Below are 26,236 nucleotides of genomic sequence, written 5' to 3' on the forward strand. Positions count from 1 at the left end.
AAAGTCTTGTTCAGACCCAACCGATTGAGTTTATGGTATAGATTTCTTAATTACTCATTTTCACTAATATTCCTGATACACATATCTTAGCTAGTCTACTCCTGTGGGGTTTCCATGCTTGTTATGAAAAGCCATGAGGACAGGCCAATCTCGAGTTTCAATGGATGACAGCTCAGCTTTGTTGTGGTAATTGTAACAATGACATGGAAAATTTATATTTTTTGGGTGGGGGGGGGGGGGGGCTGGGGGGGATGTACGTGGTGAGGTGCCGGATGTACTAAAGCGAGGCAGGGTGTGAACAAAAGGGGTTGGAAGAAGAGGCATCCAAGACAGACATATGTCTGACCCAGATCAGTGTTTAATGGGTCCACCTGTAAACAAAAGAGCCATGTGTTCTTCGACTTCCATAATCACACAATGACCTAAAAGAAATACAAAAAATAAAAATCCAACTTAAAACTTACAGGCAACACACCAAAATAACTTTAGAAAACACTTTGTGAGTAAGAGTATTTTGAATTATATAACTATTGACTTGTGGTAAGTACATAATTATTTTTAGCATGTTAGTGGCATCAGTATTTACTTTCAGAAAGCTAGAGTAAATCTGCATGCTTCTCTATTTCCCTGTTCAAAGAATCGTCTGCACCATCAAGTAAGCCTAGCAATTTAATCTTTTTTTCAATCACTTTTTTCCCCCCAACGTTAGCTCAACAGACACCCAAGCTCCCCCCTCAGAAATAGAAAGAAGAAAAAGCACCAAGCCTGTGTTAAATGAGCCAATTGTGCAGTGGCTCTTTAATGTGCGACTGCTATCCAGCTCTGAGAGGTTGAGAGAAGGTGGAGGCACAAAAGCCCTCTGTCTCAGAGAGAGTGTGCGCTTACCTGTACACGCTTAGATTTCACGACACGCCGCCTGCCTCTGCTGCAGCTGGACTGCAGAGTGATATTGTGGCCAAGATCAGTGGAGCAGTACTGATGTCCCATAATGGTCTCCATAACAAAAATATGTTTGACATCAGGTCAGGGAATACGGTACTCTAGTTTCATATTACTTCTATAGGTTTTGCAGAGTCAAGGACAGTCTCAGTAGAGCATATGTAACAGGCCAGTTGTGCCAAGCATATTGTAACAGCAGGAACTGGTTGAGTGATTTTCAAATCAGCTGAGTGGCAGTGGAAATCTCTCACCTTAACCAGTTGCACCATGTCATTGACTGCGTCTGTTTCCTGCAGCAGTTTGGAACAACAATGTCCATTCACAGGCAATGAGTATTATGTTGTTCCAATTCACTGCAGGAAACCCAGACAATCTTGGCATGTTAGAGTCATTAATACGGCAGCAATATCCAAGCTGGCTTACACTTTCTGGATAAGGAAACCATTTCCTTTACTTTGGAGGGAAAAAAAAAAAAAAAAAAGAGCATGCAAGAATAAACGTGCACACAAAGTAGTGAAAAACTCCTGAAGTCAGTTCTCTGCTCTGGAATGTAACGCAAGTAAAAGCAAGCAGTCACATCCAAACTGGCTTCCTCTGTCTGACACACCCGGTAGTCTTGGGGGAGTGGAGTTAACAAAAAGCTCTCATGAATGACAATACACAATCCTTATTTAAGGAGAACAATGAAGCTTTCGTATCTGAAGTCTGGAATTAAAATACCCCCCAGGTTTCTGGATAATCTACATGGGCGAATAATCAATGCCTTATTTCATCTTCTAAGAATCAGCCCCATTCTTAGAAAATTTATCTTGCTTCTTAATGGAGAATTTTTAACATAACCCGAATGACAGCCACATATATTACATATGGCATTCCTGGAAACTTTCAGATATGTTTCAATTAAAAACATTTAGAGTAAACAACACTGCACTGTGCAGGACAACACACCTTAAAATGCAAAGCTCGTAATTTGTCAAACGTTGCCCTCTAAAGGACATGACTGGCGGCTTCACAAACGACCAAACATTTAGCCGCCAATAAAAATGACTAGAAAGCAGTAACGCATAATGAAAAGTTAAAATGAACCATTTAATTCTTTATTTTACACAGAACAACCATGGTAGTACATCTGGATTAGAAAAATAATATGCACTTGGTTGCTTTGGGCTCATTGTTACTAAGTTTGCCCCCCCCCCCCCCCGGTTCCCTATAACCCACCAACTGTAGCCAGCTGCGAAAGAAGATGACCGAACAGAGAAAAATAATAATACGGGAAAACATTTTTCACATTCACACAAACTACAATTCTGGAATATTCTGTAAAGTACTTTAGGATTCCTCTGAAGTATACAGAGCCAGAGCTAAGTTTATTACAATAACCACTATATCAAAAACATTATTTTTAGCTTTTGTGTCAGAATTAACTTTTGAAATGATTTAAAAAAAAAAAAAAAAAAAAAAAAAAAAAAAAATTAAAAAATTTACATGCACACAGTACCGTCCTCATAGGATACCAAAAGATCACGGAACATACTCCGAACTGTCAGGATTAAGCAAATATGCATGCATCAGCATAGATGCACATCAACAAACAGGATAGCAGCAAGTTAGCAAAGTGTTGGCAAAGATATTACACACAAAACAAAACAAAGATCTGTGGCATCAGTACAATAAAAAGATATCTACCCTGAGCCTGGCTCGCCATCCGATACACAATTCTACCCAGGTTCTAATGTGAAAGAAACCTTTTAACCTGTTCTACATACTTTGTACATATAAATAACATCATTATTGCTAATTAAACTTAGATAAAGCACTCATACCTCCAAGCAAATTGATAGAACTTTGACAGAAAAGAAAAGATTACTGGCAACCAGAAAAGAAAAATTTTTGCTAGGACTCTGAAATCAATGACACTTATCATATTACGACAAGAATTAAATAATCACAAATGAACTGGATAAGCCTTGTACTGAATGAAATTACCATAAATTATGTAGAAAGTCTGGAAAAAAACAAAAAAAAACAAAAAAAACATTATGAGGAGAAACCTAAACCAGCATGACCACCTCGGTTTTTAAAATTTGTACAAATCCCCCCCCAACAACTTCTAATTAAACGAGTTTAGTGCTTATTTACAGGTTTAAACATGTTAATAGGTCACAGACATGCGCAAAGGTAATTCAGTCATCTGAGCCATTAATTTGAGTTTTCTGGCCACCATCTTCAGGATGATCATCCTATGTTAGACAGACAAAACATTGATATACACTGAAAATCATAGAAAAAACAATTCTATTATATTTTAATTTAAAAATGATCAGACAGAGTTTCACATGCATATAGTATTGTATAGTTTTTACACACGTTAGGTAAGACACTCTGCAGATCCTTCATTACTGTGCCGAGGCTCAGCAGAGTGCTGCGAAGCTGCTTCTGGTAGCTGCTCTTCTGCTGTTCACACGCTCGGAGACTCTTTTCTGTCTCTCTCAGGCTGGATTTCACCTGCTCCAGTTCCCTCATCAGACTGCGGTTAGTCGACTCCATTTCTGATATTTTTTTTGCATCTTCGTCTGCAATACAAAGCACTTTTTCAATATGGCAGCTGTGCACAATAACAGACATTTTAACAGCCTGAAACAAAATAAGTACACTATATAAACTAAATGAGTACACTATACGGCCTACAGTTTGTGGACACCTGACCATCACACCCATGTGGTTTCTCCCCACACTGATGCCTGAAAGTTGGAAGCACTCAATTATCTACAAGGTCTTTGCATGCTTTAAAATGACAAACTTCCCTTCACTGGAACTAAGGGAGCACATCCCAACAGCCACGCTCCAAAATCCAATGGAAACTCTTCCCAGAAGAATAAAGGCCGTTATGGCAACAACGAGTGGACCAACTGCATATTTTTGGAATGGGATGTTCAACAAGCACATATGGGTGTCATGGTCAGGTGTCCACATACTGCAAGTAAGTCCAGTGGTGCTCGAAAGTTTGTGAACCCTTAAAAGTTTCTCCATTTCTGCATAAATATGACCTAAAACATCATTAGATTTTCACACAAGTCGTAAAAGTAGATAAAGGGAACCCAGTTAAACAAATGAGACAAAAATGACCAAGAATAATATTTTTATATTGAGGAAAATGATGCCATGACAGCAAATGGCAAAGTGCTTCACAAAACAGCTCAATAAAAAAAAGCTTGGTGGTTGGACAAAACATTATTGGGCAAAGGGCAATCAACCACAAAAACTTGTGACCCAGAACAACATAGAGCTGACCAGACCATTAGAAATGCAATTACACTTGTAAAACATTATCCAACAATGGTACACAGTCATATTAAGCATACACATGGTACATAGCACCTCCCCAAAGTCCACAAATTGATTTGACATGATTTGGTGTGCCAGGATGCAGTCTAATCAGTAGGCCAGGAATACACTTGAAATATACTGCAAACAGGAAGGAAGCTATTAAAAAACACCTAATACACACGTTACCTTGAGCCTGTTTGGATCAAATCCTGGTTACAGTGATAATTTCATATGCAAACTACAAACATTGAACCACCCATTCTTGTGATATGGTGTTAATGTGACAGTGACTGTATACGTTACCCATTTTAGTGTCCTGCTGCATGAGTTTCTGTTCAATCTCCTCTCTGGCTTTCTCACTCTTGTCCAGTTTCTGTAGCATGCTGCCTACGTCTACCATAGCGCCATTATAAACGATAAGGCTGCCCGAGTCACTGTCCGCCATCTCTCGCTTTGTCTTCTGACTGGGCAGCAGAGGTCGATTACCTGTAAATCAGCAAAGCACTGTTAATCACCAATGATGACTTTTAAATGGCTTATATTTAAGTAACCAGCAAGTTTTACTGTCTAATCAGGTGAACCATAACCAAGTTATTATTTTGGTTAAAGTATTAGCAGTGACGTAGCATTATTACTTACCCAAGGAGTTCTCGAGTTGAGAATCAGCTGTCCATATTGGACCGGTCTCATCTTTGGCTCGGTCCGTTAGCTTTCGGTAGTAGCAGCTCTCCTTCACTAATGGCTTACTCAACAGTTTCTTTACCTACAAGAGATTCTTAGCCTGTTAGCACTACCACGGAACTGAACACTCCTTATAAGTAGTTATAAGACAAATACTAACCTCTGTTCAAACAGCCTTCAAATATTAATCACAAAGTGATGAACAAGTACATTGTTTTAAAACGATTCTTATAAATTTATAATACCTGAGCTCTGGAGAGATGCAAGCCTAGTGTGTACATAATTTCCTCTAGGTCCTTCTCCAGTAGGTAGCCACAGTGGCTTTGGTCAAAGTACACAAAAGCCATTAGGAGATCTTTGTCATATGTGACCATCTGCTTCTTTTTGTCATCCTACAGATAGCAGATGGCAATTAATCTCAGCGTGCAGAAAACAAATGGTTGTTAAGGACTACATCGACCACAAAGAGCTCACTTTATCTTTAGATGATCTATCTCTTGATTTTCTATCATCGCGGCGGTCATCCCTCCGATCCCTCCCACTGGAATCCTCATCGTCTTTATCTGCGAATTATAACCGTGACGTTCAGCTGATACATTTGTACAACATGAAAAAAAAAACTCCTCTCTTTACAAGGATACAGGATATACCTTCATCGTCATATTCATCAGCATCCTCAGCCTCCATAGGATCATACTCGTCAGCATTGTTATTGCTGCTTTCATCTTCGTTATCGTCGTCATCTTTGGATTCTTCTTTCTTCAAAGTCCTCTCCTTGTCTTCGTCCTGTTAAACATAAGGAAAAGGTGTTTCCAATTATTTCATGGAAATCAGCGGGGCCCCATGTTCTCCCTGGAGAGCTATTCGTTTGCAGTGTTTAGTGAAATCAAGTAGAAAATTGAACCGCTTCCTAAGCTCACCGGAAGGCAGTTGTGAACTCTGTTTGCAGCTAATCTTTTGGATACCCAAGACTCTGCATCCAGGTCAACACTACATGGTGCCTCTTGTACACAAATGCATGCCTTACACAATTGAGCCGATAATGATATACGTGTGAGCATTCTGATTCTCTTTTACAAATTTACAGTTAATAAAAAAAATGTTATTGCTATTATGAATAATTATATTTCTTAGACTTACTGATGATAGTGACTGACTGGCAGTTAAATCAAGCAGGTTTTTCAGGTTGTTAAAACGTTTTCAAATTTGACTGTACGGATACACCAAAAACACCCTTGGTGAATAAGGAAAAAGGTCCGTGAAATTTGCATGTGCTCATTTTATGACCACGATTTTACTAAACGCAATTATGACCTGAAGCAAGTGCTAGTACACATGGGAGCATGCAAGATCCACTCACCCGCTTCCTATCCTCCTCTTCTCTTGGTCTTTTTGAGACTGGCTCAGCATTCTCGTCCTCTTTCTCCTTCTTTATATCCCTCCTGTCCACCTCTTTTCTCTCGGCATCTTTCCTTGCCTTATCTTTCTTTTCCTTTTTCTCATCCTTACTCGGGAGGGCGGCAAGAGCTCTGTAGATCCTGTAGCCAAAGTCTCTTTGAAGCATTTCATTGAAAAGTTCAGCAAACAATGAGACCTAAACAGGAGCACAGAAAACTATCACTTAGAGGACATTTATGATTTTATGAGGAGATTTACGACTAGTCCAATTTTACTAGCATGTAATACAGAAAGCAAACTACAGCACCACTCAATACGCTTACGCAAAATATGCACACTGTGAGATGTGTTACATCGACACGAATGGCACTTGCTAGCAATCTTTATATTCAATATATAATGATTTACAAGGAAGCCGTTAAAATGTGGATTAGGTTTCCTAACCTCAAAGGAGTGCTCTTTGTTGTCCTCCAGCCTGTAGTCCAACAGCACACTCAGAGACATGATGCTGCAGTCAAATTTGCCATTCTTGGCTGCCCAGTTGGGGTGAACGATGATTGTGGGCTCATCTGGGAGAACGTAACGCCTTTCCCTACGCTGACGCTCCAACTCCTCTTGTCGCTTACGTTCCTCTTCCTGAAAGTCAACACAAACTTGATCTGACTAATCTTACAAATAAACACAGAGTCAAATGACTTCCTTCTATACGATTTCTATCTTAGTATACAAACAACACTCACAATTTGAGTCGACATGTTCCGAATATGAGTGAAATCAAGTTTCAAGTTATCTTTCACCTCACGATCTTCCTCCGTTCTGCAGGGCTCCTCCTCCTCCACACTGGTAGGCTCAACCTTCTCAGGCTCTTTAGATTCCTCCACTTGCTCCTCCACCTTCAGTTGCTTAGTGAGCCGAGCTATCAACTGGGACTTCAATCCTTTGGAGCTCAGAGATCGGTTCTCCAGTTCCTTACGCAGATCGTTCACCTAAACACAGACACACACATACCGATGAAGAAGCTGCTCAGCAGGGAACGGGGCCAAAATGATTAACCAACAATTTTACCTTCATAGACTTCGGATCGAGTTTAGACCAGTGAGTGGGGGCAGTAACCTCTTTGGAATCGTCGTCATCTTTCTCCTCTTCCTCCTACACCAGTTAAAAACAGATGAACAAAAAGTTAAACAGTACCTCTAAAATGGTCTTCATTTTTGAAATAAAAGCTGATCCGTGCAAGAAGCAAGGTCAAAACAGAGTCTCATTTTCTTCTCCAACTGAGGTTTCGATTTTGAAAACAAAAAAACAAACAAACAAAAAAAAAAACCCCAAACCAAATGAGTCAACTTCTAGTATACATGGGAGCTCTCTAGCTTTTATAACCGATCCAAACCTCACCCATCGGCCAATCAATGCCAGTTCTGTGGAATACAAAAAGATAATCAATGACAGTGGGTCCAAGAAATGTGACAGATGCACTCAGATGGTCTCCAACTCAGTGTGTGTAAAGATTCCCTATAACTAATTTGCAACTTAATTGTTTACGCCTTTTCTCTCATTTTTAACATTTAGCCATAGAGGACTGTCCTTGGACCAAGCAACCTCCCTGGAGAAATCAAGTCCAAAAGTCTAGGTACAGTCCAATCCAAAAAATATAGCCAAATATATAACCAAAAAATTAAAAAAATGAATAAATAAATAAATGAGGACAGACAAGAAAGAAAACCTAATGAATTTTTGGAGTTCATCAGATATTGATTTGAAATATAAAATTAATTATAACAGAAAACACTCTGAAAAACACATTATTTTTTTTAAATCACAACTGGTTCTCCAGATTCCAGCATGCCATTCCATAATGTCAACAATTTCCAAATTAAATGATGTGCACATCCCACAAGCAAACTGTGGAACTGAATTATGTCTATTTGTACACTACAAAAAAAATTGTGTTTTTCTCACTGAATTTATGAACAGGCAGAGCTAGAATCTGTTTTACCAGTTGAAGCAGTCTCATAAAAGTATTTCCTAATCTGTTCCGCTGTGTGTGACTGCAGGCTGGGTGGGGTGGGGTGTGCTGGGAGAGCAAGTAAAGGAAGCAGGAGGGGATGGGGTTGAGGAAAAAGGATGGACACACAGGGACAGTAAAAAGGGGCTTTTGTATGATGCCTGTGTTTGTTTTTGTGTATTTGAGTGTTTGTCTGTCTATTCCTGTGCCTGTGAGAAGCGGAAATGAGAAGAAAAGGATTAGCATTCAGTGCCTGTTCTCCATCAGCCTCCTTCCGTTCAGCCAAGAGTTTCTCTGCCAGCTGCTCCTTGAGTCCGCGGGACAGTCCTTCCCACTCTGAGCGGGTAGGAAGACAATGCCAAACATCCGGGAGAAATAAAACCACTGTCTCCACATGTGCGGGAACTGTCCGCCCTTTGTGAGTCTCCTCAGGGCGGTGATAGCGAATCTCTGCAAAACGATACCTGTCGCAAAGGAAGAAGTGCATTGGAAAGAAACATTCTGTCAGACATCACAAGGCCTAACCCCAATACACTTCCATAAACACACACAGCTCCAATCCCATTGCCCCACTTTGTGGTAAAACGACCCCAGAATAGGACATGAAAATAAGTCTGCAGATCTCCACAGTAGGTTCTCACGATGAACAGCAGCCATGTATTGGGAAAATTGACAGACAGAATAAACGAAAACGAACAAGAAATCTGACATTTTCGCCTGCCCTCCTGCCAGACCCCACCCCATAGAATCTGAGAGTCTGAACTGGATGCTTGTGAGGGATAGCTTATAAACCACAGGGTTGTGAGAGGAAGACATATTCAAAAGACACAGTGAAAGCAAGTTAAATATATAAGATATTTAACATGTCAAATGTCATAAAACAGAATGTAATGGTGGCGGCGACTCCTCTGGCTCTGCTTTTCTAGCAACAGATTAAGTGCATTCAACCACATTGAGGCATGACAGTTACACACGTTAGCAAAAAAGGACATTGCAAAGTAAAGATAAAAAGAGCAAAAAAATAAATTACAGTTAAGTAAACAAATAAGCCCCTGACATTTCAGAGCTTTGTCAAAACCATGCAGTGAGTCACAGAATGCTGATGTTTTTCAGTTAGCATTTTTAGCATTGCTCAGGACTAGTGCTGACAAATGCACACATGTAAAAATGAGACAAATTAGAACAACTTTGGAAAAAAAGAGCTGTACTTACCACTGGGTACACAAACTCAGATCAATGCCTGTCAGAGCCTTACAACAACGTATTGCTGTTTTGATAAGGACTGAGGCATCATTCTCTGGGTCAGCTCCATCCAGGGATGGAGACCAGTGGCCACCAATCGCCATGGCCTCATCTTTGCCCCTCATCCCAACCAAGAACTGATAAGAAACAAGTTGACAAAAAAATAAATAAATCATATGCTATACACATTAGAGTGCTGAAGAGGTATTACAGCAATCATCATGCAAACAAGATGGCGACATCAGTTAACACAACTCTCACTAAAGGTACTGACACAAATAAAGCCAGCATCATTGTATGAAAAACAGGATAGACACTTGACATTTAGCTTTTAGAGAAGCAGAAAAAAACCCTCCTAACAACAAACAATTTGGTAGCTACTGAATAACTGGCTGGATAGCCTTAGTGAAACATTTGTCCAGTTGTTCTGTAACATACTGCAGTAGTGGCACACAAATAGGTTACTAATTACCAAACTCTAAGTTGACGGTAATTTGTAGTGAATAAGGATGTGGGATGACTATATTTCTGGCTTTACCTTAATGAGACGGGCTGGGTGCTGGAAAGAGTCCCTCAGCTCTTGTGGATCATCAGCCAAGGCACAGGACTTGTGATATAGTTCATCAAGACTGGGGTTTGCAAGCAGCATCACCTACACCACAAGCAGCATTTTTTAGGTAGCACTCACAAAAATATACGAAAAAGATGCCACAAAAAAAAAAAGAAAAAGAAAAAAGGTACGATGTGTCCTCACACCTTAGCACTGTAGGTATGATTGGCATCAGGAGGGTCCAGTACAGCGGTGTTCTTCACTAAAGAGTCCACTTCTTTATGCATGATATGGAAGTTACAGTAGTTTCCAAAAGTAAATGGTCGTGATAAGGAAAAGGCATCCACCCAGGTGAATACAGCATCAAAGAAGTCACTTGGGATGTAAAGACTTTGGTACCTCCGTCGAAGTTCCATCATGTCACAGTTATATCTGTGGAGTGAGCACATGCATAGACATGCAATTATTATATGCATGTGTACTTCACATGCATGTTAAATTACTGTTTAATAGTAAACAGTAAGTACAAGCCTTACCCATCAAGGGAGAACTTGGAGAACTGTACAGTATATCGAGGTACAACTCTGCGTGGACGTCTTGGAGAACGATCTCTTCGAGGTGACCGGTCCCTTGAGCGCTTGCGAGTTGGGGAACGATCTCTGGATCGCCTCCGCTCTCGGTCTCTCTCCCGACTGCATGCAAATGATCATTTAATTACTTACACAGAAACTCCACACAGATAGTAACCTAAACTCGGGGCTGAGCTCGAACCTGGAGCTGTGAAGATGCAACACTGGGTCACAAAGTAATTAACTACAATGCATATAATTTAGTTAATATCCCAAAACATGTGGCAATATATTTATACCCCTAATAAATATTTTTAATTTAAGTTGTTCGTAAAGACATTTGTTTGTTTATTTGATTTGCATTTTTGAACAGACATAAGTCTCTAGAAACTCTAATGTAACCCAAGTAAACAAAATACAGTTTTTATTTATTGATTTATTTTATTGAAAAAAAAAAAAATTTAATTAAATTATAACACCCATCACCAATGTGTAAAACTAACTTAAAATCTGGTTGTGCCACGTTTAGCAGAAATAACTGCAACCAAACGCTTCCGATAACTGGAGATCAGTCTTTCAGTTACTTCTAGGACTAGGACTTACTCCTATGCTTTGGGTCATTGTCTCGCTGCATAAACCAGTTGCACTTGAGTTTCAACTAACGGACTGAAGACCGGAGATTCTCCTTTAGGATTTCCTGGTACAGAGCAGAATTCATGTTTCCCTCAATTATTGCAAGATGCCCAGACCCCACATCATCACACATCCACCACCACACTTAACAGTAGGTATGATGTTTTTTGTGGAATTCTGTGTTTGGTTTACAGCAGATGTAACAGCACCCCGGTCTTCCAAACAGTTCCACTTTCAACTCCTCAGTCCACAGAACATTCTCCCAAAAGGTTTGAGGATCATCAAGGTGTGTTTTGGAAAAATTCAGACGAGCCTTAATGTTCTTCTGGGTTAGCAGTGGTTTTCACCTCGCCACATGGATGGCATTTTTGTCCAGTGTCTTTCTGATAGTGGAGTCATGAACAGTGATCTTTATTGATGCAAGAAAGGCCTGTAGTTCCTTTGATGTTGTCCTTGGCTCTTTTGTGACTTGCTGGATGAGTAGTAGTTGTGCTCTTGGAGGAATTTTGGAAGGTCAGCCATTTCTGGGAAGGTTCACTACTGTGCAGAATTTTATTTGGAAATAATGGCGCTCACTGTGGTCCTCTGGCATCCCAGAGCCTTTGAAATGGCTTTGTAATCCTTCCCAGACTGATAGTTATTTATTGACGCAAAAAAAGTATCACTTAAAAACTGTATTTTGTGTTTACTCAAGTTTCCTATGTTTTATCTTAGATTTGTTTTAATTTCTGAAACAATTTAGTAGGAGATACACAAATACTTTTTCACAGCACTGTATTTAAAAATACATATGCATACTACCCTACACTTACATTGAGGAGGATGGTGAGAAAGGAAAAGAAAAACTCACAGATCACAGCTTACAATTAGACACCATCTTCATAACAATAAGCTGCTTAATCACATTGCATGAAAGAAGTCTTTTTGGAGAACAGCCTATAAAATGCAGAAGCTGCACTTCAAGTGTCATTGCAACCACTATCAGAACTCGTGTGGATATTAAAATCTTTTTGGACATGCACACACCAACAACATGTTTGGCAAAAAAAAGGACTGGATACAAAGGAAAGGGGAGAAGGGGGGAGGAGGAGAGAAAAAAAAAACAAACAAACAAAAAAAAAGGCTCTGATACCTCACGTTTCCATCCAAGGTTTTTTGCGATAAAAGGTTTAGTTCATTGAAATGTTTACCGATGCAGCTGATGGAAAGTCAAATTATTGATAACATTACACAAATGTCATCTTTTTTTTGTTTAACTTTAGCGGATAAACTGTATGTGGATACTTTAAATGTCGAAGATATAGTTTGGAAAAAAATTGTATTCATGCAAAAAAGTGTCACATGACAGAATTTATCCATCAGTCTGGGGAAGAACAGGGATGTGTGTGCCATGCAGTGCACTGCAAACCTGTGACAAGATGCAGCAAAGAATTACGGTATGCAGTTTCATTGGCCTCCGCTTCATTCAGCTGCCTTTAATAGTTATGCATACAGCATATTCACGTCGATGGACAGTTATTTTACTAACCCTGAAAGTTTCCCCCACTACACTGTACTCGGCACAGACTGACAGCTTGAACAGAGCGATCGGCTTTCTGGTCAGAACCGGTGGTCGGTGACGACCTGCGATGGCCGCAGCTCTCCAACACTACCTCCAACATGGGCAGGGCTGGAGTGTGACCCTATTTCAGATCGGGAGATTAATGTCCAAGACCAGACCATTTTTTTCGTGGTGGAAGAAGTTTGATAAATGTGACAGAAAGAACTGAACTCTCTCGTTATATTGATTAGACATGTTTCAACAAGAATATAAAGATAAATAACAAATGACTGAGTATTGTGTCCTGCTACAAAAAGTCCAACTGTAACATCATGGAATTTTTTTTTGCATATAAACAAATATGTACAAGTATTTCAGTTAGAAATATACTTTTTGGCAGCTACCTCACGCCATGGCATGTGACGACGGTTTGTTTATATCTCCATGGTAACGACCAGAGTACGCACACGTTTGTGAGAGAGCGCGAGAGAGCGAGCGAGAGCATGAGCGCTGAGCCAAATGACATGAGAAAACGGAACTCTTTTAATGCATAAGTAATGGATGCGCTGCTTTAAATAAAAATGTACTCATTACTTTAGTCACGCAATAACATGCTTATTAAAAGGTTCACAATTTGATATACAGAATTATGTATGGTAACTGCTCAAGGGAAGATTTCTTTTGCGATACACCAAAACTCATGTGATAATTTATTTTAAAGGATGACAACACACACCATTCCATCGGTAAAAGGCCAGTTGGATGGAAACAGCAAATACAGCAAACTTTTTTATGCACGTTCACTTTGTCGATAACAAATGCGCAAAACATGGATGGAAACTTGGCTAATGTTAAATATAATTAACCTGTGAAACGGTGAATCATTGATGATTTCAAGTTGTTTTTTGACTAGTGAAATCAAAAACTAGAAAAGCTTTTGTAAAAACAATAGCAGATTTGCCCAAAAGCAGGTGGCTTTTGCCAGGAGGTTAAAAGCTAGCCATAGAGTAATATTTTAAGAAGATAATGACCATAAATATACTTCCAAATCTACACAGAAATGGTTAAAAGAAAGACAACAGATATTTTGCAAATGCCATCTCTGGATTTGAATCCTGATGAAAAGGGCAGTGGGTGTGTGCAAACCAAAAAAAAAAAAAAAAAAAAAAAAAAAAAATACAGCTTCAAATGTTCAGCTTGGGGGAACGGTCCAAGACCTCTAGACAAGTGCAGTCTCCGTGCTCTTACTCTCTACATGTCTCACCAAATATGATCTGTAGAGGTGCCACTGTGGAAAATACAGCTTTACAGAAAAAGTACATAAGAAAACTTGTTTGTAAAAGTTACATGGTTATATAACCAAATGGTTATGTTCACAATATGGCTAACTAAACATGTCTCTCCTGTGTACATATTACTTTGTGTACGCCCTGCAAGTGTTCAGATGAAAAGAAAAAGATGGGATATGTTGACAGTTAAAAATAAATCACAACTACATGGTGTACCAAAAGGGAAAGTAACACATTTTAGCAAAAGGTCTTCCAAAATTTTTCATACCTGGTTTGTTATTTATATTTCATGTTTTATTTATATATATATATATATATATATATATATATATATATATATATATATATATATATATATATATGAGAGAGAGAGAGAGAGAGTTTTCAGATCACTTTTAAGAAAGGCTTTGACAAAAGAAGAACATACTGAAATCATTCATATGGCTGGATCAGCAAGCTGTTGCAAGTTTGTAATGGACTTGCAATTACATGTATTGTAACACCAGATGTGTTAACACAAGTTCATCATAAATGGGAGAGGTAACTCCGTGTGTGTTTACAAAGAAATGGCAACCACGTAGAGGATGTTTAGTAAATAAAGCAACAATTTGCTGAAAAGCATTAATGTACAGTATGTAGACGATGTATACACCTTATAGCAGTAATTATTGCCAAACTGGGAATGAGCATTAAAAATGACCTATAGAAAATAACCTTACCTTATTAATAAACAAACAAAAACAAATAAATACTGACCTTCTGTCTTCTTTCCTCAGAATGAGCTCTGGTCGATCATTGCGGCTGGGAAAGCGAGGAGACGGCTCTATGCGTCTCACAGGCTGAGGCTGGGGCATCATCCGCACAGGAGGCTGAAGTAACCCCCCCGAAAAGACTGAATCTATAAGACAGGCAGAACCAACAGATAAAACATAGTATAAGGCACACAGTATAAGGTAGTAATATCATCTCTCATTCTGCACAAACTCAGAACCTGTTGGGAAGCTGGCTTAGGATACCCTACCTTTTGGAGGTGGCTGAGGAAGGAGAGGCTGGGGAGGATTCTGAAGCAACGGTGCGAGAGAGGCTGCTGAAAGCTGCGCCTGAAGCAGCGAGGGAGGGGGACCCTGTGCCGGCACACTGAACGTGGTGGGTGGAGGTAGAGACTGAATCATGGAAGGGCCTGGCTTCATCATGTTGGGAGCAGGAGGCTGGCTCTGAAACATGCAGTACATGCGAGTCAGAATCAACCAAGTCAGAGGATTATAGCAACCAGTTTGGGACTAGCCTGTTGGCAGTGGTACATATGGGTGCATGGTATACATTTTATTTTTTTAACACAATTTACCACAGCGTATATGAAATCTGTTTCACTTCCAGCATATGAATTTGAGTGACACATTATAAAAGGTTACGACCTAAAGGAAAGGTTTGTTAAAACACAAAGAACCCTGTGATGAAAAGAAACAAATAAATCCCATGATAAGGAGACAAGTAAAGAAGAATAAGTAAGAAAGTAGTTCAAATACAAAATCAATTATTTATCACTTTTGGCCATTGCTTAAAGACAGAAATCCATGACTGTGATAAAATATGAGCATGCAGGCATTAATGATCATTCGGTCCCAGAGGTAAAAAATACACCTTTATTAACTCAGGGGAAAGACTACAAGAGATGTTGGACTGGATAGAACTAGGAAGTGCTAAGGCATCCTGAATGTTACACTTCTTGGTAATATACTTGGTTAGTTACACAGAACAATACAGACATCAGCTAGTCTACGCTTGCTTTATCATGCACTCCATTAATATTAAACATACAGCAAATCTGAATGCTTCAAGAACAAAGAAAAACCCTTCAAGCCCTAATTTCCCCGAACACTGTTTGGCCAAAGACAGACTACGAACTGTGAGAAAAGAGAGTATAAAAACTGGCATTTAACACACAAGCATAAAGCTGTAAACCAGAGCAGAAGCAGTAACATGTTAGCCACAGCTCATCTTTGGCAGAAGGGAAGAGCAGCAAAGAACTGCGACTAACACCTGTTTGTGCAATGGGGGGGAGAAAAAAAAGCAGTATTTCAGTTCATTCATGCCATGAAAGAGTTATAGAAATTAAACAATAGAGCTGCTTGTGGAGATGTTCAAACTCGGGCTACTCGCACAAAACAAAAATAAACGTATTCAGTAGTGAACCAGCTTTCTTTCTATGCTATGATAGCAAGCACTTCGCAAAAAGCTTTTAACATCTAACCAGTTTGTATTAAGAAAGCTAAACTACGGTTTGTATTAAGAACACTAAACACTATTTTGTAGAACATCATTATTTGAAAATGACCGGCAATTCATTCATCTTCAGCCATCGCTTTATCTTATCCAGAAAAACTGGTCATGAAGCAGGACTAAGCGACCTGCTCTTGTTATAGGATGGAAGATTTGTTCTTTCAACTGGTATGCTAAACATTGTCCTGAATTTTCTCTGCATGTGTATTACTTGCCTTACGCAGAAGTCAAATTATTTTGCGTAGTGGAGAAGAGCACATTACAAAATGTTCTTCTGCGAGTAGCTCACAATAGCATTTTTCTACTAGAGAGCATAACATACCCAAATCTTACATCCAGCAGTTAAAACTAGGCATTCATACTTTTAACAACCTTTAGCTGTGGCTGTGGCAGTTGCTTGTTTGGCTGTGTTTGTATAGAAAAAGACAGCAGTCACAACTGTCAAAGTAGATAGAGATTTCGACCGGTAATTACCGGTAAAGTACGACAAAGATTTCTTTTACTAGCTGAAACCTTAAAACTGCCATTATGTCAGCATGACATGAATGCACTATTTCAAGAAAGAAGATAAGAGGGAGCACTTCAAAAGACAAAGGTTACATTTGGTCTTGAATCCACCGCTGTGTATGTGTCAGTGTAGCGTTGTACTCCTGCGTCAGAGTAAAAGCTGGACAGCTGTGGGGAAACTTGAGGTAAGGGCTGGGCCGCCTGGTGCTATATGGAGATTAAAAGCACAATAATCAACATCACCGCAATGGCATCCTTTGAAAGCATTATAGAACCAGTTATCATGTTGGTTATTTCGATTTTGGGTAGTGGATCAGTTTGGCAAGTTGATTTTGCTCACCGTTTGGTTGGGTAACTGAGGTAAAGTCTGTATGCGCTGGGCGTTCCATTTGAAGGGCATGTTGGGATTATAGACAGCCTCCACCAGAACACGGTCACCCACTTGGGGTGTTTTTCCCTTTACAGCACTGGAAACATAATAGAGCCATGTTAATAATCAGCATTTTTATAAATATCCATTATTTAAAAGCCACTGAAAACACAGCTTCACTACCACATCTTACCTAAGCTGAAAGAATACATCTTCATCCACAAATCCAAACGTATCGTGCAGCTTGTTGACAACCCCAGTGAAGACACGCTGTTTTTGTGGCTGAGTCTGCTGCTGATGGCTGGAGCGGGGGGTCGGGTACGATACTGTGATCTGTGCCGTCTGCTGTGGGTTCGACAAACTCATACTGGTCTGCAAAGCAACAGGGGGCTGGGGAACATAAACCAGATTTCTTAAAATGAATGACAGAAAGCCATACAGAGATCATACTTAAGCACGGTCATGCTATTGACACCCCCCATGTTAGGATTAGGCTCATTAGAAAAGCAGGTCAAATGCCATAGCAAGCGTTTTATAATGATGCTGCTTGACAACTTTCAACGTAGAAGCACAAATAAAATCAACATGTCATATATTATAGTTACATCATATTCAAAATACAGGCCAAAATTATACATACACCTAGGCTAAATTCATTCAAACTCCGCTGGCTAGTTAGCTCACAATGATTTGTACAATCCCGTTAAAGGTGCTTCCAGTAAAACTGGCTTTGATTCTTCCTTTGCATCTTCATCTCACAAACATTCACATTTTAAGCCAAAAGTTATATTCCTGAAAGGTATTGTTTGGCATGTCCTCTGATGATGTCGGTAACACTGTTGTACTAACTGTGTATAATTTTATATGGCGATCACAGACGAGCAGAGTGAAAAGCCTCAGTGAGCTTAGAGGAAATATAGGCACCTTTGAAACGCTACTCGACCCATAAAATTGGGACAGGAACTAACTATTGTACAAAGTAAACAAATCGGTCTTTAACAGATTGTTGTAAAATGACCAAAGTAGATGTGAACAAAGTAGATGCCTTAACTGCCTTGCCAAAATAAATATATGGCAAATCTTTAGCCTAGGTGTATGTAAACATTTGGCTAAAACTGTACAATGGCAAGTAAAATGCTGAGCGCAAGTGTCGTACTTAAATTTTTTATTTTAGTGTACCCGTGCATAGGTGGGGTTTTTTTGTTGCATCAGCTTTGTAGGTGCAGGTTTTCATTCCAACCAAGCAAAAGCCACACCTGAATCAATTGAAAGCCAAGATCAACTGATTAAACAGGTGGAATCAAGTGCGCCTCCTGCTTGGTTGGAATGAAAAACTGCACCCACACCGGCCCTTTCCAGATAAGATTGCTCACCTAGACATACACTCACAAGCACTTTATTAGGAACACTATACTAATACTGGGTAGGGACTCCCTTTGCTCGCAATACAGCCTCATTTCTTCATTTCATGCATTCCACAAGATGTCGACATAGACCAGAATCTCAGAAATTTTTCCATGATTGCATCACAATTCCTGCAGATTTTTCAGGTGCATATTCATGCTGCGAATCTCCTGTTCTACCACATCCCAAAGGTGTTGTATTGGATTCAGATCCAGAAGGCCACTGAAGAACACTAAACTCGTCATGTTCATCAAACCAGTTTGAGATGATTTTTGCTTTGTGACATGGTGCATTATCATGCTGGAATTATCCACTGGAAGATGGGTAATTGTGGCCATAAAGAGATGCACATGGCCAGCAACATTACTCAAACAGGCCATGGCTTAGTCAAAGGATTGATTCCTATTAACGGGTACAAATTGTGCCACAAAAAAAAAATAAAAAAAACATTCAATGCACCATTACACCACCTCCACCAGCCTGGACTGTTGACACAAGGCAGGTTGGGTCCATGGATTCATGCTGTTGGTGCCAAATTCTGACCCTACCATTTGTGCGCTTAAGCAGAAATCGAGATTCATCAGACCAGGCAACGTTTTTCCAGTCTTCACCTGTCCAGTTTTGCCTGTACCCACTGCAGCCTCAGTTCTGCAACTGCAGCTTTTCTGCTCACCACAATTGTAGAGTGGTTATCAGAGTTACTGTAGCCTTTCTGTCAGCTCAAACCAGTCCAGCCATTCTGCACTGACCTAAAAACCAGCCGGTCTGGCACCAACAATCATGCCATGGTGAAAATCACAGATCACATTTCCCCCCATTCTGATGGCTGATATGAACATTACCTGAAGCTGATGGCCTGTATCTGCATAATTTTATGCACTGCAGCCACACGATCGTCTAATTAAATAGGTGTTTATTAGGTGTTCATAATTAAGTGCTTGGTGAGCATAACTACATGACCTACAATGGCATATTAAATCACCAGTTGGAGAGCTTTGATGATAAATAAAGTTAAATGAAGTTGCATTTCTGTCAGTTTAGAAAATTATTTAGCTTCTTGGAGCTACACAAATGTTTATTTAACATTGACTATATCTCGAACAAACATACCAATTTTTGGGGAAAGTAAAGGTGCTACCCTTTAATGAAATATATTTTGTTGAATGTGTAAGCTTAATGGGGCAAGAAATAACAATGAAGTTTACCTGTGAAAGCAGAGCAGGCTGAGGCTGTGGAAGCTGTCAAAAAACAGTGGAATAATTACAACAGCAGCAATTACTGAACAATTACAAAGTAACAACAGAAAAACTATTTACAAAGTTTAAAACATGTGCACCTAAGGTCATTCAATGCATACTGTTATAATGCAGCAACAATTTTCACCTGAATAAATAACAAACCAGTCAACAAGTTGCATGATGCAAACTAGCTAAGAGGCATGAAATCAACCCTGGGACACTTCCTGAACATCGCACTACATACTCACTTGTAATGATTATTTTGCACTTAAACAATTGCACTATAAAGGCAACTTTTGATGTTTAAAAAGAGTGTAATTAAGAAAAAAGTATGAAGTAGTGAATCCAGGTTTGTATGAGCTGAATTTAAATCAAGTCAACAAAACTCCATAGGCAGCCAAACCTTTGTTAGTGTTGAAGCACCACAAAGTTTACGCAGCACAATTGATCGTGCACGTAACAAAATCTAAAATGATTTACAAGATCACAAAATGTGATCATACATAGCTGTACTACGAAGCTTGTTTAAAGATGATGTTGAGAGCCAATTTGCTTGAAAATCCTGGCAGGCAAGTGTATTTGCCTTTTTTTGGCTGACGCCTTCATCATCAGGAATAGTCTGTTTATATTTCCATTACTATGAAGGGGAACAAGGAACTGTTCACATAAGTCATACAAATATCAAGACCAAAAAGATCTGAGTTTTTTTCCAGGAAGAAAGAAAGAAAAAAAAGAAAAAAAAAAAAAGTCCAATCCTTTCAAACTCTGATATGAGCCACATTTACACGTGGTCTTATACATATCTGATTAATTAAAAATGTGTTTCTGTCTTTCTTTCTTTTAACAATACACCAGCATCTGCAGTGTGTCAACCAGTTAATAGCAGAAGCTATGCATCTGGATTTCCTTTCTCGCCCTAATTGTGAACAGCAATTTGTTGCCCTCCATAATGAATATTTTTGGTGAAAAAAGGTTTGTGCTGCTGGTTCATTCAATCAATTACTTGAGAGATAACCTTGCAGATGTTACATCTGCAACCACTAATTATAAAGTGCTGCATTAAGATGTGAATTTGCCAAATAATGTAGCAATGAGATTAATTTGAGACGCTCAAATGCAAACAATCACAGAGTAGTTTAATTTAACAATGCACATTACACTTTTCTTTTGCTACCAGGACAATATTACTTCCATACACACACACACACAAAAAAAAAGAAGATATTCCATTGAATGTAGATTAGGTCCTACATGTTCTGTGTTACATGCCAGGACAGTATAAATGTCTGATTAAGTTCTTTGTGCGAAAAGACATACGTGACAAATAATTGGATGAGCTTGAGTACCTGATGTGGGACATTGTAGAGTGTCTGTTGCGGAGGTGGCTGTGGTGGGGGAGCTTGAGGTGGCTGTTGCTGCTGCTGTTGCTGCTGCTGGTACTGCTGCAGGGCTGAATTGATCTGAGACTAAAATTAAACACACGGCAGAGCCTCATGTTTATTCACTGCAGCTGTGAGAGGAGTTACCGCTATGCTGAGCTCGGAGACACTGATATTCCAGTATATCATCAACATTCAGACGACCAGCATGATCTCTTTAAAAACATTACGATCCTTGGCGAGCGAATACTGTACTGTTGGAATGTGAACAGCGTGCTTTCGAAGTGAGGGCTTTCATGAACTCCCGAATTCCAGCACTTTTAACCTATGAAGACAGCAGAGTATTGTGCAACATTACACCAACTCACCTGTTGCAGTGCAGCTGCGGCAGCTGCGGCTGCCTGCTGCTGGAGAGCCGCAGTCTGCTGAGAAATCTGGTAATTGGCAGCGGACTGCGTGTTGAGGGACGCTGCAGCCAAGGCTGACTGCTGGGAGTACATGGAGGGGGAGGCACCTAAAAGGGATGGCTGCTGAACACCCAAAGCTGTAGCAGGACAAACAGTAGAACAAAAGAAGTTAGCTGCAACTTCCCAGCAAACACTGCTTTGCACAATCTGGCAGGACAGAATCTAGAACAAAGCAGACTAAACATACTCCAAAGTACAGTGAACTGAAGTGAACCCGAAGTTCATTGAATAAACCATGGTTCAAAAATTTAAACTTCACAATTTGATTACAGAGAGATTACCAGTAATAATAATAATAATAATAATAATAATAATAATAATAATAAATATATACATATATTTTGTTTAAAAACAATAATTTGTGTCACTTATTATATTACTCACAGTGTAAACTGTTCAAGTCAAGGGACTGTGCCGAGTGTCCGGGCTGAGACACCGCAGTTGCAGCGAACTGGGCCGCCCACGGAGGGTTCTTCTGTCCTCCGAACTGAGCCATGGAGGATGGCTTATGGTGTTGATGCACCAGCAGCAAATGATGTCCTGCGGAAACAATAATCTCAGTTACAAAGATGAAAATCAACAATATATTAAACCACAGGTTGTCAAACTTTTCTGAGGACAGGAAACCCCTTTAGCCATAAGCAATGACAGACCATCTCGGTACATGTTTATTTTGTGAACACAATCCACTGTTCACAGTCTTATTGTATAAATAATAATATTTTGGCTATGCACTGGAGTCAGAGAGTTCTTTATTCTTCAACACCCCACTCACAGAACTTTTCTTTTTAATTATTAAAACAGTTAACAGATTCATGCAGACATCATTTATAGAAGGAAGCTTGGATTAAACCGATTCAATTCAAACATACCTATAACTAGAAGATCGCATTGATTATTAGACTAAATTTGATAATGGAATTAAAAAATTTAAAAAAGCACAGACTTCCTGACTATGCTTCCAGGACCCCACTTTGAGGATCATGCCCATTAAACCTTGGGTGTGTCTCGATCAGCTCCCTTGTTCAGTAGTCTGGGCACTGATTAGGGAGTAGGACATTTTAAGGTCAGTCGCAAATGCAAAATCCTTCCAGTGCACTGGAAAGTTCACTCCCTAAAAAAAAATTCCACAATGCACTGCAAAAAACCAGGGAGCATTGACACTCAATAAGTTCCCTTAATGAAAATGACACAGGGTGCTTCTCATTTCTTATTTGTGCATCCACATTTCCTTTCCTCGCGTCTTAGCTCCACCCCCTTAGGATGTGAGGGAAGGATGCAAGAATGAGATGTGAGGAGAGAGAAATCGAAGGAAATGGAATATCCTCTCTCTCAAGCGTCACTTAAAAGCGATGTCAGTTAATGACAACTGTGCTCAGCTGGATGACCTCAGTGCGCTTTAGGGATCTGCTTATTGTCGCATCTTTTGTGCAGTTTTGCATATACAAACGTGCAAGGATCAATTAACTACAATACTCATTGTAAGCATATTATTTAATTATATTTCACAAAAAGTTACATCACATCATCAAAGGACTTTTTGTTTGAGATTGTGGCAGATGTAAAGCAGGAGGGGAATTAATACGTGCGTCAGGTTTTTAACACTTCCGCATAGGATACACCTGTGTATCCTCGCTCCTAGCTCCTCTGGAAGCTTCCTCACTCCTCACGGTACAATTAGAGAATTCTTATGTTTGGTTGGTTTGGGCCGGTATGGGGGTACACGAACCCTCAGCCAACTTCCATCTACAAATGTAAGTAGCTTGTAATCACTGTTGTATCTCTCAAATGATTACTTACATTAACGATTAACTTTATTTGACGTTCTATATACATATAGTTTGAGTCTTTTTTTTAATCCACTAGCTAGCATATGATTCTGCCTTTAATAACATGACAGAAATGCGTGTGATTAAGCTAACAAATTTATATGACATATGAACTAAAATATTTATTAAATATTGTAAAGTTTTTAATTTTTGGTGATGTTTTAAAACATGAGTACGTAGACATGTCACTGGGAATTGAGTTACCAGTGTCCCAGTGTGTGGTGAGCCAGGGTCCTTACCAGTGCCCGAGCTCTCATACACAATATACTGATTCCCCACCAAGGGAGCTGATCGAGACACAGCCCTTGTCATTTTTCTTGTGGTGCCATGCTGAGATGAGATGTTAGTTCACTGGTATTTTGATTTGGTCTATTGTAATATTAATATCGCAGAAGCCTGCAGAATGAAACTGATCCCTCTAACCAACCAGTTTTCTTCCTGTGACCATTCTGACTCATCTTATCATTTCCAGATAAGATATATGAGCATGTTATCATAAATCGTGTCATTATTACAATAAAGAATTTTTTTTGTTTTTAAAAATCCCGCAGGTTGATCTTTAACCGTGACAGATCACTGTTACACCGGTTAGTCTGGAATATACTGAAGGAAATATCGCGACATTCTCTACGTGTCCATATCGTACAGCACAGCGAGCTTGTTAGCCACAATTCTACAGCTGTCTCCGATAAAAATGTAAACATGTCTGCTGTAAGGAACATTTTAAAATACATCAACAAATTTATCAGGTGGGTTAAAACCACAATGAACGACACTGAAGCTGTGGCCTGTGCTGCGGAAAACGCAGCGTGGTTAGCTAGTCGTACATTTGTATATCTCAGCATAAACACCAGCCATATAAAAAGGCCATGAAACTAGCAAATTAGCAAGCTAGGCTGCTCCTCTTTCAGTTTACACGCTAAGCTAACATGGGCTAAATGCGTGCTAAAGCATATTGACAAGCCATATATAATATCGGATACATGCTATGCGTTTCTACAACAGCAGCGATATCCAGCGGCTTTAAATAAACGACAATGCATTCAGGAAACATGAAAAACAAAGGGGTTATATATGTTTTTCTCGAAGCAAACTTCTTTATCTACTCACACTGTAGTTAGAAACGTCAAGTCCGCAAACCGTGCACCGCCTGCAGCAGACTAGCTCACCGCGCTAGCGTTAGCGTTAGCCCTGAGCACCGAGTGCGCCGCGCTAGCGTTAGCCCTGAGCACCGAGTGCGACGCGCTAGCGTTAGCCCTGAGCACCGAGTGCGCCGCGCTAGCGTTAGCCCTGAGCTCCGAGTGCGCCGCGCTCTGGGACACTTTGTTAAACTGCGCTTTAATTGAGGACCAGTGATTAGCATATCCTTAGTTAAGCTCGAGGCTGTTACTGGACATTCAGTCGCAACGAATTTTTCGCAAATTAACAAACAAAATAATATCTGCTGCGCAGAATGTTGTGTGTTTCATAACCATAACAAATATTGAACAAGATTCTCCATAGTATACATGCATCGTAGCCACTTACCGCTGGTAATGCACGGAGAAACAGCGCTGGTGCGAATGAACACTGCGCATGCGCATCGTTCGGGTGACGTCATACCACTTGAAGCAAACAAATATTAACTACCCCAGGCATCAAGGAAGGTGAATCAAGCACGCACTCTGTTCCAAATGTAGCGTTTTTGCGTAAAATAATTAAAAATTATTATATTATAAGCGTTGGGTTTTAATTATTAAGTTGTATTTCCTAGGTTAAAAAAATGTTCCATCATGCACCCTAAATTCAACATGCACTGTTGTGATATCAAATCGCAACCAAGGAGACTGGCATAAAGTTGGTTCGACGTTGGAAGTTCGATAATCGCGGATATGTGAAAATTAAGGGACCGTCTCTAAAGTTACATACGACATTGTTACACACGATTCTAACTTCGATAGCATTTGAAGGGAATGACCTTACAATGCATGAACCAAAAAAACCTTCACAAATGCATAAAGAGGGTCAAAATGACCCGTACTGGATTGAATGGTTTTCTTAAAAAAAATAGATGTCCTATTAATTAAATTTTATATATATATATATATATATATATATATATATATATATATATATATATATATATATATATACACATACATACACAGTATCTCACAAAAGTGAGTACACCCCTAACATTTTTGTAAATATTTGATTATATCTTTTCATGTGACAACACTGAAGAAATGACACTTATCTACGATGTAAAGTAGTGAGTGTGCAGCTTGTGAAACAGTGTAAATTTGCTGTCCCCTCAAAATAATTCAACACACATCCATTAATGTCTAAACTGCTGGCAACAAAAGTGAGTACACCCCTAAGTGAAAATGTCTCAATTGGGCCCAAAGTGGCCCAAATATTTTGTGTGGTCACCATTATTTTCCAGCACTGCCTTAACCCTCTTGGGCATGGAGTTCACCAGAGCTTCACAGGTTGCCACTGGAGTCCTCTTCCACTCCTCCATGACGACATCACAGAGCTGGTGGATGTTAGAGACCATGTGCTCCTCCACCTTCCGTTTGAGGATGCCCCACAGATGCTCAATAGGGT

The 26,236-nt window shown here is 39.6% G+C and overlaps 1 protein-coding gene across 3 annotated transcripts; it reads right to left on the bottom strand.

Annotated features, from left to right (window-relative positions):
- Nucleotides 1-293: 293 nt before the first annotated feature.
- ccar1 (cell division cycle and apoptosis regulator 1) lies at nt 294-25,493 on the bottom strand. Of its 3 annotated transcripts, none has more exons than XM_053621037.1 (26): nt 25,175-25,493; nt 22,203-22,358; nt 21,720-21,895; nt 21,319-21,438; nt 19,940-19,972; nt 17,524-17,720; nt 17,301-17,427; nt 17,054-17,167; nt 15,195-15,387; nt 14,930-15,071; nt 10,679-10,834; nt 10,349-10,574; nt 10,131-10,244; nt 9,563-9,729; nt 8,604-8,814; nt 7,411-7,494; nt 7,086-7,331; nt 6,790-6,981; nt 6,308-6,541; nt 5,598-5,733; nt 5,422-5,510; nt 5,193-5,339; nt 4,906-5,029; nt 4,570-4,752; nt 3,307-3,512; nt 294-3,179 (listed from the first exon to the last, which is right to left on the bottom strand). In XM_053621037.1, the coding sequence occupies exons 1-26, from the start codon at nt 25,245-25,247 to the stop codon at nt 3,123-3,125; spliced, it is 3,903 nt and encodes a 1,300-aa protein (XP_053477012.1). In that variant the 5' UTR covers nt 25,248-25,493; the 3' UTR covers nt 294-3,122. The 3 variants fall into 3 exon arrangements, with proteins under 3 accessions (XP_053477012.1, XP_053477014.1, XP_053477013.1); XM_053621039.1 differs by lacking the exon at nt 25,175-25,493 and adding an exon at nt 24,758-25,151; XM_053621038.1 differs by having other exon boundaries at nt 296-3,179; nt 7,143-7,331; nt 25,175-25,490.
- Nucleotides 25,494-26,236: the final 743 nt, after the last annotated feature.

This window comes from Ictalurus furcatus, chromosome 3 (genome assembly GCF_023375685.1).
Source record: "Ictalurus furcatus strain D&B chromosome 3, Billie_1.0, whole genome shotgun sequence".
In the NCBI taxonomy this organism is placed as follows: domain Eukaryota; kingdom Metazoa; phylum Chordata; class Actinopteri; order Siluriformes; family Ictaluridae; genus Ictalurus; species Ictalurus furcatus.

Bases quoted from the DNA above. Each gene is read 5' to 3' on its own strand.
- ccar1 (XM_053621037.1), bottom strand. From the start codon at position 25,247: ATGACGTCACCCGAACGATGCGCATGCGCAGTGTTCATTCGCACCAGC. The intron at 8,815-9,562 runs GTAAGTACAGCT...CCTTTGCGACAG, and splicing joins CTGAGTTTGTGTACCCAGTG to GTATCGTTTTGCAGAGATTC. The intron at 3,180-3,306 runs GTGTGTAAAAAC...TGTCTAACATAG, and splicing joins TGCAGAGTGTCTTACCTAAC to GATGATCATCCTGAAGATGG.